At 53.6% G+C, this 15,411-nt stretch overlaps 2 protein-coding genes across 2 annotated transcripts in view; both read right to left on the bottom strand.

Moving 5' to 3' along the window:
* EIF2B3 (eukaryotic translation initiation factor 2B subunit gamma) overlaps positions 1-6,153 on the bottom strand; it is a 99,237-nt gene extending 93,084 nt beyond the window's left edge. Inside the window, exons 1-2 of the mRNA XM_053950872.1 lie at positions 5,883-6,153; positions 2,360-2,499 (exon numbers count right to left, since the gene is read on the bottom strand). Coding sequence (XP_053806847.1) covers positions 2,360-2,499; positions 5,883-6,030 — 288 coding nt within the window. The 5' untranslated portion in view covers positions 6,031-6,153. The remainder of the gene's footprint in view (positions 1-2,359; positions 2,500-5,882) is intronic.
* A 744-nt stretch (positions 6,154-6,897) lies between these two features.
* On the bottom strand, positions 6,898-15,278 carry LOC128792255 (E3 ubiquitin-protein ligase HECTD3-like). Its single transcript, XM_053950512.1, has 21 exons — positions 14,824-15,278; positions 14,585-14,745; positions 13,968-14,060; positions 13,405-13,540; positions 12,919-13,034; positions 12,547-12,660; positions 11,394-11,476; positions 10,992-11,157; positions 10,556-10,637; positions 10,117-10,299; positions 9,975-10,024; positions 9,790-9,854; positions 9,456-9,559; positions 9,088-9,207; positions 8,882-8,971; positions 8,583-8,789; positions 8,189-8,318; positions 7,732-7,806; positions 7,391-7,472; positions 7,225-7,296; positions 6,898-7,056 (listed from the first exon to the last, which is right to left on the bottom strand). Exons 1-21 carry the CDS (start codon positions 15,148-15,150, stop codon positions 6,972-6,974), a joined length of 2,541 nt encoding a protein of 846 aa, XP_053806487.1. The 5' UTR covers positions 15,151-15,278; the 3' UTR covers positions 6,898-6,971.
* Between the last annotated feature and the right edge of the window lie 133 nt (positions 15,279-15,411).

Below are 15,411 nucleotides of genomic sequence, written 5' to 3'. Positions count from 1 at the left end.
AAACAGCAAACAAAAACTTTAATGAGTTTCCTTTGCTGTCATGAACTTCTGAACATGCAAAAAGTATGACTGGCAGTCAGATGCTTGTTACTGTGAATGAAAAGTCAGTCTTACCTGCCACCAAAACACCAGCACCATAAAGAAAGAAAACAATGGAAACTACACTTCCTTAGTCCTTACAGGTTTTGCATGTACGTGCTCTCCTGCTACTTCTGAATGCAATTCTTTAAGTCTAATCTTGACATCTAATCTTTGAAGTATCAAGCTTCATTACCCAAGGAGCAACACAACAAAAAGGCCCAAAACTGCAGGCACAGCAAGCAGCAGTGAGACTCCTTCAGTCAAAACTAGACAAGGCAGCAAGTCATGAAATGTTATGCTTTAGAGTGCTTTATGCACATCTCAGAATTTGTGATCAGCAGTTCTGCTACCCCTAGACATATTTCTTACTGTGCATTTATAATCTTGGCTTTACTCCCTGTCACTTGCACTGCAGACAAGCAAGTTGTCTATACTGTGCCATGTTACCTCGCTTTCACTGAGCATACTTGCTCTTCTGTCTGTGGGCAATTAACTCAATTTGTGACAACTAAGTTTCAGCAACCAGTTTAAACTTCTCATCAGACTTTTGGCATGGGCTGCAAAAAGCCTGCCAGCAAACTATGGCCACAAGAAGCAGTTGTTTTCACCAGGGAAACTCATTCTTCAACGAGATGACTCTCCCACTGCACTGCAAACACAGCCAACATACAGCAGCTTTTCAGCTACCTCGACTGTGGAATTCTCTCACCTATATCACACAGGAGAGGGCATACCCTGTAAGAGGTGCACCAGTGGTATGCATTTACTAGAGGAATGACTCCAAAATACACAGTGCAGCAATCTGCTCAAGAACTTAGTATAGGCTTCTTTCAAATAAGAGACCACTTTGTCCTCTGTGCCCAGGCAAACAGACATGGAATAAAAAGGGCAGAAGCAGCTGCTGCCGCTCATACATAGCATCTGACTTAGGAAAACTTGTGTGGTTTTCAGGACTACCTCACATCTTCTCTAAGCCTTTTTTCTGGAAAATAAACAGAAGATCAACACTGCCGCCTGTGAAGACATGCTATTTTCTAACTCACAGACACTCTACTTGTTGTCTCCCAGGGCCCCTAAGCAGACCTGCCTGGATTACCAAAAAGACAGACACCCCAACATATGGGCTTGTCACTGATCAGGCAATAAAACTGTAAGGTCAGGGTCCCAATTTGCAGTGCAGATACTCCCTTATTGCATGCATGTATTTAAAAAATACTGCCAAACTAAGTTAGGACAAAACGTGATTCTCCACATGACTGAAACAGTCAGTTCAGTTAAACTGATTTTGTTAATTTTGATTTTCTTTGTTATGTATTCTCTTCACCCTCTAAATACTAGTCTGTGCATGAATCCCTTGCCAGATCTGTCTTCTTGTGCCATCTACACATCCGTATTTGAAGTTTCACCTTGTCTCAAATGGAGTCTTTCTCTCTGGAGTATATAGACTCTAACACTACACTTTATTAGCTTCAAAAAGGGCTTCAAAAAGAAACCTCAGGACTTAAGCACTCATTGATGTTCTGTTGCAACATTTATTTAAACAGGCAATTTGGCTAAGATGGCCTAAACAGGCAGGGAACAAATCCTATGATTAAGTCTATGACAACAACAAAAACAAAAGTCCGTCCCAGATCACAGCAAGAGCTCCAAGCAGCATTTCTGCCTTACATGGGAGTGTTTTAATTATGCAGCTGGAAATTAAAATTCTATAAACTGCTGGTTTTATTTGAACAGCAGCCCTTTATCACATCTGGGCACTGTTTACTGAGGAGCTTACTGTAAGACCAAGGGAGCAAAAGCCCAGGAAAAGCAGAAAATTGAAGCCAAGCACAAGTCACTGACCCAACAGTCCAGGCATGCCTGTGTCATGGCCAGCAGTGAACACAAACTTTCTGGAGCATCACTGCATTGCCTTAGACAGCAAGGAACGTTTGTGCAGAGCTACTCCCCCAAGCACTATGTAGACAGACAACAACTATCACACACCGTATCAAAAAATCACAGAATACAACCTTTTAATTACCTTGTCAGAAAGCTAACACTGACCAAGAGCAGCCCAGCCTAAACAGGCTCCACCATTCCCAGCTCTCAATTCCAATAATTCAGAGTCTTTGTATGAGTTCCCCTGTGGGGTGATCTTCACAAAATTCAGCTCTTTTGAAGACGAGGAAATTCAGTTATGCACAGTATCATTACACATTACACAGGACACTCCTTACATTGTTACAAAAATATAAACAAACAACTTCCAGTTAAGGTAAATAAAAGACAGTAATACCTTAATTTTCTGGTGAATATGCCTCAGTGAATCTGCTGTACCCATGTCCATGTTGTCACTGATGCACACAAAATCAAGCTTCATTTTTGTGTCGAGGTTTAGCATCTTTTGGATTTCCTTCCTCGTAATCACAATGACCTCTAGGACAAAGGAGAGTGAGATGAGATGAAGCAGAAAAAAAGCTAAATAATATTTATCACAAATAGGATACAGCCACTTTTTTATTTAGAAAGGCTGATAGAACTGTCAAAAGGCTTGAGTAACATAACTGGGTTCTCCACCCAGTCAAGCTCTTTTGTCAACAGTAACTCTTCAAGAAAAGAATTAAACTCCAATGAATGTGAAAACAATCTCCCCTGCTTTGCTGGGTGGAGGTTGTTACTGAAAGGGAGACTTGCATGTGTGGCATGAGTTAGCAAGATAGAACAGACACTTCTTCTATCATTAACCAGCAACCTCAAACCATATGTCCTCAAACAGACCAATGAGACCCCGTGTTCATGTCACCAACACTTTAGAGCTCTGTCTTTTGCTGCCCCAATCCTGTGTAATCCTCTGTGGACAACACCAACCACACTATTACAATACAATGGTTAAACGATTTCTCAGCATCAGCTTGGCAAGAAAGTGGAGTAATATATGAGCAACAAATTCATTCCATCTACAAAAGAAAAAGGATAAATGCATATTTGAAGGAAATCAACACTGGCATGAAAGCATATTTTCCAAAATGAAGAATGTGAGAACAGAAGCTCTGCAAAGAAAAGACTGAGGAAACAAGATGACAAGAAACCTTTTCCCCCAGTCTTAAGAACGGGAAGGAAAAGCAACAATCACATTTTCCAGTTAAAATATCCCAAATAAAACACCTAAACACTATAACATTGTATTCCACATGGAATTTTAACAGAGAATTATGGGAAATAATAAATAATAATGATAATAATAGTACAGGCAAGATGAAAACACATCAGGAATAATCTGCATCAATCAAAACTAAACTCATCCTGAATCTATTAAAAGAAAAGACGAAGGAACTGCAAACATGGGAATTGTATGGTGCCAGAGACATGGCTGCTCTTCTACTCCCATACTGGATGCCAATGTGGATTCAAAAGAGGCTGAAGAACCTAGAGAATAGGACTGAAAGCACACCTTGAATTAGGCAAAGAATTAACTGATGAAGAGGGAACTGGCGTCAGGTGCAGGTTTTAAGCTCACACTGTTCAGCAAAAACCTGGAGAGCTGGGCAAAGGTCTCCTAAATATTAGGAGAGATGAAGCACTTGCAATTAGGGCAAAAGAAACACAGTGAGTCAGCCCATGGAACACCTACTTACTTACATAAGCAAGTATGAGGAACTAATCATCCAGGGAGAGAATTCATGCCACTGGATCATTTAATACAGGAGTGTACAGCTTGGTCACGGGCGTGAAGCAAGGAAGGAGCAGGAAGGTGGCAGTTTGCTTACTGAAGCTGAATACATTTATTGACTACAACCCTGCATGTCCACATTTTCACTGGAGAGAGAGAAGCTGAAGCACTACATGTGAGAAAGGAGGAAGATCTGACTGCAGCACTATCACACAGTCACAGCACAGTTCAGGCTGGAAGGGACCACACTGGGTCATCTGATCCAGCCTTCCTGCTCAAGCAGCCTCATCTCAAATCACATTGCACAGGATTGCATCCAGATGGCTCTGGGATATCCCCAATGAGGGAGGTCCCACACGCCCTGCACAGCCTGTCCCAGTGCTCAGTCACCTGTACATTAAAGAGGTTTTTTTCCCATGTTCAGGTCGAACTTCCTGGGAATCATTTTCTGCCTGCTTCCTCTTGTACCATTGCTTGGCACCACTGTGCTGAACCTGGTCCATCCTCTGACATTTCCCTCAGATATTGAGAGACATTGATGAGGTTCCCTCTCAGTTGTCTCTGCTCGAGGCTGAACAGGCCCAGCTCCCTCAGCATTTCCTCATAAGAGAGATGCTCCAGTCCCATCATCATCTCCACTGGACCTGCTCCAGGAGCTCCATGTCTCTCTTGTCCTGAGGAGCCCAGGACTGGACACAGCACTCCAAATGTGCCTCACCTGGGCTGAGTAGAGGGGCAGCTACTAGTGCTCAAGAGCATCAAGTGGAAATGGTTATTTATGAATAAAGAGCCAGACAAAGCACAATACTGATTACACATAAGATTTTAGCTATCTAAATTTCCATTGCAGGATAAAAGTATTGCCAAAAAAAAAAAAAAAAAAAAAGTGACAGGAGAACAGGCAAAGAAGGCAGACATTCAGAATGCAGATTTCAAAAAAAATCCAAAGAACATAAGTTCTTTAGGCTTTTCTAATGAAACAGAATAAAGGCAAAGTCTGATCTTAGTTTCGTTCCTTCACACTGAAATAGGAAGAGGCTAACATGGATAATCATGAGCTGATCTTTACATCTCCACAGAAGATAGAAGCAGTCAGGAAGAAAGCCACAGACTCAGGATGAAGCACAGAATAATCACAGAGACAAAACAGAGAAGCAGAAACACAAACATAAAATACCCGAACGCTTGAAAGGTGTCAGGAAGAAGCTTTATAAGAAGCTGGGGGGATGCCACAGAAAGATTTGGTCCAGCACTGAAAAGGTGAACAAAAGCCTAACCTCAGAAGATACTGAAGAAGCTCACCAGATACTAAATACCACCTTAATCCCAGTGTGAAACAAAGCCCACAGGTGAGCAACACGAGTCTGCCGCTGTGCCCGCCCTGCTGCGGCCAAAGCCCAGCACTTGGCTCTGCTGCCCCACAGGCTGAGCACCTCAGACAGAGCCAGCAGCCCTGAACTCGGGCCAGGCTGAAACAACAAACCACGAGCCATCCCCGGAGAGCTGACACTTAATGACTCAGAGAAAGAAACACAGGAGACTCAAGGTTAGCGACCCAGGGAATGACACCAGTGGTGGGAAAGGCCTCGAATCGCTGCACTGTTGGAAAAGATCTTGAAGATCATCAAGTCCAACCAACCTGCATCACCACCACATTCACCACCAAACCACGTCCTCAAGTCATATACTCATGGCTTTTGAACACTTCCAGGGATGGTGCCACCACCACTTCTCTGGACAATTTGTTCCAATGCTTTAAAACTCCTTCAGAGAAAAAGATTTTCGTAATATCCAATCTAAACCTCCCCTGGTGCAACTTGAGACTCGTCCTGTAACTTGTTACGTGAGAGAAAAGACCGACACACCTCTTTTCAGACACCCCCGGCCCTCGCTGAGAAGAGGGGTAGAGGATACAGGCACAGAGAGCGCAGCCGAGAGGGCAGGAAGGGATGTGACAGGGGCCACCAGCACAGCTCCAGCGCAGAGATGTGCTGCAGCACCTGCCCCGTCCAACAGGGCACCTGCGACACGGCATCAGGACGGCGGGAGAACGGACGGGAGCGGCGGCGGTGACCGGCGACAGCCCGTAGGGACCAGGGGGAGCCCGCAGTCACCAGGGTCAGCACGCCCAGACCCCGCCGTGCCTCACCTTCGAAGCCGGCGCGCTCCAGCAGGTTCAGCGGGTACCAGAGCAGGGGCCGGTTTCCCACCGGGAGCAGCGGCTTCGGGATGCTGGAGGTCAGGTCCGTCATGCGGGAGCCGCCTCCGGCCGCCATCACCACGGCCTGGAACTCCATCGTGCGGCGGAGCGACACAGAGAGGCAGGGCCTCACCGGGACAGGTGAGACAAGGCCGGTTCACTGCTCCGGTCCCTGCGACCGCTCCCGGCACTGACAGCACAGCAATGGCGGCGCGGCCGCGCTGCGCCTGCGCGCGGACAGCCGAGAGCGTCGATCGCGCGCGAGCGCCGATAGAATCGATCCGCCTCGCCGGTGGGCTGCGAGCGGCCTCCACCCAGCCAGGATAGCGAGAGGAACACCGAACGAAGGGACCCCTCGCTGCCGAGCGCCGAGTCATGGATCCCTGCCTAGCGGCGGGGGGCGCTCGGCGGAACAGCGCCCCCAGGCGGCTGCAGGGAGGACTGCGGGGGGTAATGGGGGCACTGGGGGCTCTGTGTGGGGTGTAATGGGGGCTCTGTGTGGGGAGTACTGGGGACACGGGGGGCTCTGTGTGGGGAGTACTGGGGGCAATGGGGCTCTGTGTGGGGTGTACTGGGGGCAATGGGAGCTCTGTGTGGGGTGTAATGTGGGCAATGGGGGCTCTGTGTGGGGAGTACTGGGGGCAATGGGGGCTCTGTGTGGGGTGTGGGGTGTACTGGGGACACTGGGGGCTCTGTGTGGGGTGTACTGGGGACACTGGGGGCTCTGTGTGGGGTGTACTGGGGGCTCTGTGTGGGGTCAGTTTACAGCTGTGCTCCCCACACCATGTCCAGAGAAGTGACAGGACTCCCAGCACTCCCCACCCCCACATGGCACGCTCTGCACCCCGCAGGAGCCTGTGTGGGCGCAGCACCCAGCGGCCGGTGCCATGCTGGCCCTTCCAGCTGCACCACTGGCCACACGCTCCAGTCCCAGACCTAGAGAAGCACAGACAAAAACAGCACCTGGGGCAGGAGAGCAGGATCTGGCCCTGCAGTTTTATTGAATACAGTGTCCATGGCGTGGGGCACATGGGGGTCTCATTCATCCCAGGGGTTCTTGTCGGTGTCGATGGACATGCAGTTGTACACAGCGTAGCGCAGCAGCTCCTCACAGACCTTGGCCCTGGCAGGGGGAACGCCAGGTCACACCCATGATGACCACAGAAAACCTCAGGCTTCCCTCCCCACACCTGCTGGGACATCCCCCAGGGGAAGGCCTGGGGAGTCTTGATGGGAACCCCAACACCAGCCCCAGGGAGTGGGGAGCATCCCTATCCCCAGCTCAACTCACGAGGAATAGTTGGGCAAGAAGAAGGAGCAGGAGCACGTGCAGGCCTGTGGCATCAGGTCCAATGCATCCAAGCTTGGGAAAAAGGAGAGTCAGATCCCAACACAGCGACCTGACATCATGTGGGGACCCCAGAATGGCACAGGGACCCCAGGCAGGATGGACTCACTTCGACCTTTCCGGGTAGACGTTGATCTGAACTGGGAGGCGGCTCCGGCCGGTGACGAACTTGAGGAAACGGCTGAGATCCTCTGAGGGGAAGGACAGAGCACAGGTCTCAGGGACAGGACTGTCTATCACAGCAAGATCTGCCTTGCAGAATAACCCCAGGAGCATGGGGCAAAGCTAAGGGATCCTCTCAGAATCCCAGGAAGGGCCGGGTGGGATGACCCCAGCTGCTTCCCAGGGAAGCACCTGGTGAGCAGCCCTGGGGCACAGGGCACTGGGTGCCCCATACCCTAGCCCGTCCTACTACACATGAAGAGCAGGTAAAGGCTTGGGGTCACTCACCACTGGTGAAGTTGTTGAGTGCCTCCAAGAAATACTGGATACGGGTATCATCAGAGGGGAAGTCATCAAACTTGACTGCAACAAAGAATGTGCAATGGCTTAATTAGAAACTCCCAGCAAAGCAAAGGAAAGGAGTAGACCCTCTGCTTCTCGGTGAGCCCATGAGAGCCCCTGGTACTCCTGAGTGGGACCAGCAGTTTGTGTCATGGTGGGTGGAGAAACAGAGGTCCTAGATTGCAGAGCAGCCACTCACCTCTGCCCATAGCAGCTAAGAACCAGATGGACCAGAGCGGGGTTCAGTGGGGCTTGCTGCTAAACCTGAAGCATCCAGGGACCCTCTACCTAATCCTCTCAGGCACCCCATGACCAGGATGCATGTGCAGGACAAGCATTATCAAGGGGATCCCCTGCCCTTGTGGAGGGCAGGGAGCAGCTCTGGGCTGGCCCTGTGACTTACTGAATTTCTGTAGTTCAGCCGCTGTGATCTCCGGGTCCCCGCAGATCCTCTTCTCCATCTGCTGCCAGGTGAGCAGGTCCAGCACAGGCTGGGGCACCACACGGAGCAGCCCAGCACGTATGGCTGCAATCTGTGGGGACACAGGACGGGCTCCTTGTCACCACAGTGGGTCCACCTAGTGGGCAGCCACCTAGGGCTCTGCGGACAGCGACCACAGGACCCCAAAAGGGATACCCAGGACACATGGACACCCTGGGCATGGGATGCACAAAGAAACCACCCAGCTGAAACTGCGGACACATTTTGGCAACCACCAGTCCCACAAATACCAAGATGTCTTGCCACAGGAGCAGGGTTCCCTTGCAGCCCTGTCAGCCCTGGGGGACAGTGTCACCTGCTCCTTGCTCTCCTCCAGCCGAGCCTTTTGCACCAGGCGGATGAACTCCTTGCGGTCCTCGTAGCGCACAGCGGTGTTGCTGCCGTTGGGGATCAGCTCCACCACACGCTGGTCACTCAGCACTGTTGTGTAGGTCAACTCTCTGCCAAACATGAACTCAAAGCCTTCCCTGTCCACCCTCTCCAGCACCTCCAGCAGCTTCACCTGCAATCCAAATGAGCAATAGCCACCACAGTGGAGCCAGAGCAGCCATGAGAGAGCACAGCACTGCTCTGCCAGCACCCAGCCCTGCTCACCAGCTCTGAATCCACAGTGGGAAAGTCCTTGCTCCAGCTGACCTCCTCCCCTGCCAGCTGCTTCCACACTAGCGCCGGCAAAGACAGGATCTGCCAAAAGGAGTGGACACAAGCATTCTCTTCCTGCTTCTCCTTCACCCATGGGCAGCCCCTCTGCCCAAGACAGGGTGGCCCCTTACTGGCCAGGAAGGCTTTGTTGTCCTCACCAGAAACTCCTTGCTCCTCAGGGCTGCTCCCATCAGCTGCCCAATCCATTCATACTTGGGAAAGTCCTTGCAGGAAGGGTTGGGGACATACATGTCCCTGGTGTCACTGCTGCTGTTAGCCTGTGGGAGAGACTCTTAGGACACAGAGATTTGACGAGCCCAGCATGGTCTCTCCTGCAGCCTACCCCACATTCACCCCTCCACCTGCCTCTCCAGCCCTTTACATCCCTCCAGGAGATCTCCACCACACAGGTACAAGCACAGCTCCCCCCAGCCAATAGCTCTGCAAGCATTAAGGTAAGGCTAACACCCCAGGCTCTGCTGGCTGACTCCCCTGGCCTGGACAGGCAGACAGTGGGATGCCAAACCTGATTGGAGGTGCGCACAAAGAATGGCAGGGGCACTGGGACATCGCTGGAGCTGGGACACAGTTCCTCTGACACGTCTGACAGACTGTCCCGAAAGCCACCACCTACAGGGGGGGCAGACGATGGTTAGGGCCAGACACTGAGCCACAGGATCTGGCCAAGCTGCCCCCCTCCCTGGGGCAGCAGCAGCAGCACTGGTGGGGTAGGGGAGATACAGGGACGATCTCATGTTTATGTTTGCAGAGCAGGGCTGCCTCTCCCAGAGCAGCTAGAACAGCATGGACACCCACTGAGCTGCGCCCCAACACATGAGACACCAGGGGAGAGCTCTCACCATTGTCAATGATGCCCTCAGTGATGAAATCGCACTCCCACCACTGGCTGTAGGTCAGGGGCCACCTGTGGGGAAGCAACAGCCCCATGCACATCTCTACTCTGAGCATACCAGCAGCACCTGGAATCCCCTTGCACCCTGCTCTGGGGAAGAGACACTCCACAAATGTAACACTGAAGACCTACCTGTAGTCCAGGGGCTGATTGTTCTTGGAAGATCTGAGGCCTTCATACAGCTGGAGAGTAGCAGAGCAGAAAGGGGATGAGATGGGGGCAAGACACCTGCTGAAGTGACAGGTACCTGGCACAGGGCATGGTGTTGCCATACTTGGGTGAAGACAGCGTTCCTACAGCTGGGGTCCAGTGTGGGGTTGGCACGGTGCTCCCGGGCCAGGAGCCGGTTGATGTAGAGCTTTGGCAGGGTGTGAGGAGCAGAGCTCTCCGAGGACTGAAGACAGTGGGCAATGAGGGCTTCACTCTGCTTGGACAGCAGCAGGAATGGCTTCATGCTCTAGCAAGGGACAAGCAGGGATGGTTAGAGGTCTGATCCTGCCACCACCTGCTGTCTTTTCCTCTCCTCAAGTCAGCCCTGGGGTCACAGAGGATGCTCTTCCATCGCTCAGGCAATGCCAAACATGGCAGCTCTCAGCCCTGAGCTGGTCTGTCCCCACTGGATAAGGAGGAAACACTACAGCCCCCAGAAAACCTGAACTTGTGAGGAGATGTCCCTACTGGCACCATCCCAGGGAAGCCTGGCACATGCTCACCCTAAGTGCATTGAAGGTGCCAATGCTGTCCTCGGAGAGGGGGATCAGGTAACACAGGACACTTTCCAAGAGCTGGACAAACCTTGAGACAGGAGAGAAGCAGTGTGAGGCTGCAGGAGAGTGGCATTTCAGCACAACCCCTGGGCACTGTGCTCCCTGCACATGGGTCCCCTCCAGCCCGTCGAGGGACATCAGACATGAGGGGAGCACCCACCCAACACCCTCTGTCCAAGCGCTTTATTTCATTTCCCCCCAAAAAATGCTGCAAACAAAGGCAGCCCAGCCCATGATGCTGCCCTGCAGCTGAATCACTGCAGAGTGATTCACACTCTGTGGGGCCACTGCTGCCCCCAGCCTGGGGCTGCCCTGCAGGTCAAGGCATGATGCTTTTTGGGACTGAGATCACTGTAGGAATTGGGGCATCCCTGTGCCATACCTCTGAATGAGCACAGCTCGCCGGTACAGCACGTCGGCATCCACGCCTTCCAGGAGAGGGTAGCGAACCAGCCGGGCTGGCTGGAACATGTCGGCATTCAGGATCAGGTCCCACTCCCAGAAGGACACAATCTTAATCCCCTGCAGACGGACATTGTACCCTTGGTCTGCCAAGAAAGAACAGTGATGCTGCATGTGCTGCAGCCAGCATGGCTTGGATACTGCAACAAGAGGTGAGGTGCCCCCAGCTCATGCAGCGTTTCATATGAAGCTCATTCCTCAACCTTCCCACCATTGGATCCCAAAAAGCAGTAAGTGTGGTAGGAAGAGCTGCAGGGTCAGGACTAGTGCAGGTTTAGGACCAAGCTGGGCTGGCAGCCACAGTCTGGGTGTACAGGCTCACCCCGGCACTCCAGGAAGCGGATCTCCAGCACCGGCATGTGGGTTTTCATGTCGCGGAGGATGCAGACGTTCTGGTAGCTGTTCCTGCACACAGCATGGAGGGAGATGGTAGAGCCATGAGGCACAGACAATGGTCAGGTGGCCAGCAAGGCACAGGCCACTCTGGCTCCCCAGCCAAGGATGTGCTTCTACCCATGCAAAAGCCCCCCCACCTCACCAGGGCTGTGGCAGGAGGTGCCCAAGCAGAGAAGAGGCTGTCAGAGGCACAGAGACGTTCTGGAGAAGGTGGAAGCCGCATCCAAAAAGCCAGAAAAGAGCACAAATTCAAAGCAGTACAGAAAGACAAGATGGCTGAGAGCATGTCACTGTTCTTGGGGGGTCCCAGCACATCTCACAAGGGCAGAACCAATCTTTCAAGCAGAGTTGGTCATGCAAGTGTGGTGTGTTTTTGAAAGAAACAGGGATTTGTGTAAATGAGCAATATACTAAATGTATTTTCAACATCTTGTCAAGGTCCCATCAAACTCCTGTGAGCCCATGGGGAAAAAACACTGCAAGCATTCAGATGCAGTGAGGAGCTGGCTCCTGCCACTGCAAAGGACACCTCTGCAGTCTCATGGGTACCTCTTCAGAGACAGATTTCACTGCTCAGCCAGAGAACATCAAACAGGCACGTTTTGGGGGAAGGCCAAGGAGACCTTTGGAGACCTTTGCACTCCCGTGTAAGCCCCTGCCTGCCTTGAGAAGGGTGCTCCAGGTGAAGATGGAGAGGTGAAGCACCCCAGGACTTCCTGGCTACAGCATGGCAGAGATGCTCAGGAAGGTGGCAGCAGTGCTGTGTGTTCCCAGAAGTGAGGAGGAAGAGGCAGAAAGACCACTAAAGTCACCAGGCAGAAGGAAGCATGCTGCAGACCAGCTGCCACAGCATGGGTGAGGAGCAGGAGAGGAGATTAAAGCACTTGACTGGCACATGGAAGCCAGGGACCACCACATTTGTGGGAGTAGATGTAGCCTGCACCCGGGGAGCTCCAACCCTTGGAGAGCCACTGGCAAATCACTGAGAACCAGCTCCAGCCCCATCCTTAATAGGATTCAGAGACAGCTCAGGAGTTTGGCGCAAGCTGGGCACAGGCTGCTCCTCACTCATTACTCACTCGTTAATTAGGACTGTTCTCAGGTGCTGCAGCCTGCTTGGTGTTCCCCCATACACAGCCACTCGCCTGGGTACATAGGAGTTGGACTGCCCATCTAGCATCAGCCACAGCCTCCTGTGGGTGAGAAGAGCAAGGAACAGCATTGTCCTCCCCTCATGAGCTGCCTGGGCCCAGAGGTACCCCCAGAGTTGTCCCAGACCTGGGGCAAAGCTGTGTCTTCCTGGGGTGCCTTTGACAGCAGCTGTCCCCCACCTCAACCCCACACCCCTGGTGTTGAAGAGGAAGCTGGGTTGAAGAAGATGGTGCTTTGCCCCGCACCCTACCCTTCCCTGGCACAGCTGTTGGGATGGAGGGGACACCCCGAGGTCTCACTTGACAATGGCGCCTTTCTTCATGTTGAGCCGCACCCAGTGCTGCCCCGGGGGCCCACTGCTCTCCCAGAAGGTGTACGTCAGGTTGTCTGTCAGATGGGCTGCAACGCAATCCTCCTGCAAGAGTGCAGTGAGCAGAGGGAGGGAGATGAGCATCCTTGGACATGCCATGGCCTCCTCTGAGATGTGTTTTGTGGGTCCAAAGGAGGTCAGGAACAGGCCAGCCCCTTGGTTTGTTAGGCTCTGGGTGGATGGTGGCTCCCTGACACAGCAAACTAGGCATGGCTGTGGACCCTTAGTGCCCCAGACACAGCGGGATTTTGCCCCCAACACCCAACTCCCAACAGCTTTGCTAGAGCAGCAAAACGCCCACCATCCCTGCCCCTTGCAGAGGGGACAGCCACAGCCGGCCACTCCACCCCACATCTGTGGTGATGCTCACATGTTTTATGCTGCTTTTAGGCTGCAGAGGAGCCCCACTACGCACCATGTGTGAGGACACCTCGATGCTGTTGATGTGTTCCTTGGTGCAGTCCACGCACTGCAGCTTCTTCTCGCTGTGATCGTACAGGAAGCGCCCCAGCTCCATGTCGTGCTCATAGGTCCAGCCTGGGGGCACGGACCTGCAGGGAGTCTCTCTGTTAACAGGACAAGGAGACCAGGCTGCGCCCCAAACCTGCCCACCAGCTGTGTGCAGGAGCCCCAGCTGAGATTGGCTGTAGTGTCTCATGGTCACCAAATTGACATGGTGCCAGGCCACTGTCCCTGCAGCAGACAGATGGCACGGCTGTATCTCATCACCAGCACACCAGGTATTAATGGCCACTCCAGCCCAGTGGGAATAGCAGTACACAGTCACTCCAATAGTCTGTGGAGCAAAGGCCATCTTCACTTCAGCAGTGCCGAGGTACTAATGTAAAAGGCATCTCATGGCACTCATCCTCCCCCCTCCAGACCCTTGAAGCCAGTCTTGGCCCTGCAGACACGTCCAGGCCCTGGTCAGCAGCCCTTCAGGATGCTGCAGTCCTGCTCAAGGAGATACATTCATACCGAAACTTCTGCACAGCGGCCTCATCCTGCTCTATGAGCCTGGGCATCTCTCCAAGGCGCATGGAGTACGTCAGGTCCACCACTTGTTCCCAGCTGGAGCAACAGGGGCGGAGGAGTCACACAATGGAAAAGATGTGTCAGCGCTCAGAGTGTCCATTACTGCCTTAGCCTGAAGTGTAGTCAGCAGTAGTGGGGCACTGGGGCTGACACCCAGGAACAGCTGTGGGAAGGATGAGTGTCTGTGCACTCGGGTACAGGCTGGGACAGAGCAGGGGAATCCCACCCTGCACATGACCTTCCATCATAAAAATAAAATTTGAGCTCTTTGATCACTGCACTATCTCTGTGACATCGCTCAGCCCAAATTCAAATGACTCAGAACGCCCCTGGCATCATCTTTATTCTGTGCAGGCGCTGCCACAAGCAAACAGGATTAATCTACGAGGGAGCACGCACCTGCCCACCGATGCTAGGCGGGGATGGGTCCCACCCGCGCTGGAGGGAGTGAGTGGGCTGTGCTGGGCGTGCCCAAGGGATTTGGGATGGTTGGGTTGCACGGCCTCTGTGGGGACGGATCACATGCATCTCCAGTGCCCAGTTCCTGCCCGGGGCCATACCTGACAGCAGGTCTGTAATCAACCCCCAGCGTTTGGTGCTGACACTGGATCCTCTGCACGGAGTCAACCGGGACTAATTTATCTCCTCCCTCTCCGAACCTCTGCGCCAGGACCCAGCCCTCCGCCAAGCCAAGGGTGCCCGTGTACTCCTCCAGCTGCTCCTGAAGGCACATCCCGTCCTGTCACCGCCGTCGGGACCCGGCATGCCCGGGTGGTTCCCGGTGCCGCACCCGCGTTACCTTGCTGAGCTTGACCCAGAGGCCGGCGCTGTTGCAGTACTCCTCGCCGGTGGCGCGCAGGCAGCCGCCCTTCCGCACCTCGATCGTGGCCCGCGCCGCCCGCTTGCCGCCCCGCGCCGGCCCCGGGCTGTCCCACACGCTGAGCAGGCTGCGGGCGGCGGCGGCCGCGGCGGCCGAGGGGTCCTTGCAGATCTTGTACTGCACCTCCCGCGGCACGTAGCAGAGCGCGGCGGGCAGCGCCCGGGCGCGGCGGAAGCACTCGCTGCACTGCAGCAGGAACCGCAGCCGGCCCAGCACCTGGTGCGGCGCTTCCCCGCCCGCCTTCATCGCGCTCCGGCCACCGGCTCCGCGTCGCTGCGCTGCGCCCCGGGCTGTGCCGACTGTGCCCCGACCGTGCCCGCCCTGGAGTGCCCGCCGGGCCCGGGCGCCTCCGGCGGGGCCGTCGTGCCCGCCTCCCTCCGGGGCCGCCCCGCCTCGGGCAGCACTCACTTCCCAGCTGCCGCCTCCACGCCGGGCACGCCCCAGCGCTTCTTCATCACTCTCGGGCAGCAGGCGCTCCGGTCTCCAGTTCCGGGCCCCCTTTGCCAA

This window comes from Vidua chalybeata, chromosome 9 (assembly GCF_026979565.1).
Source record: "Vidua chalybeata isolate OUT-0048 chromosome 9, bVidCha1 merged haplotype, whole genome shotgun sequence".
In the NCBI taxonomy this organism is placed as follows: Eukaryota; Metazoa; Chordata; class Aves; order Passeriformes; family Viduidae; genus Vidua; species Vidua chalybeata.
Note: the sequence above shows the minus strand (reverse complement) of the source record. Positions and strands in the feature narration are given on the sequence as shown.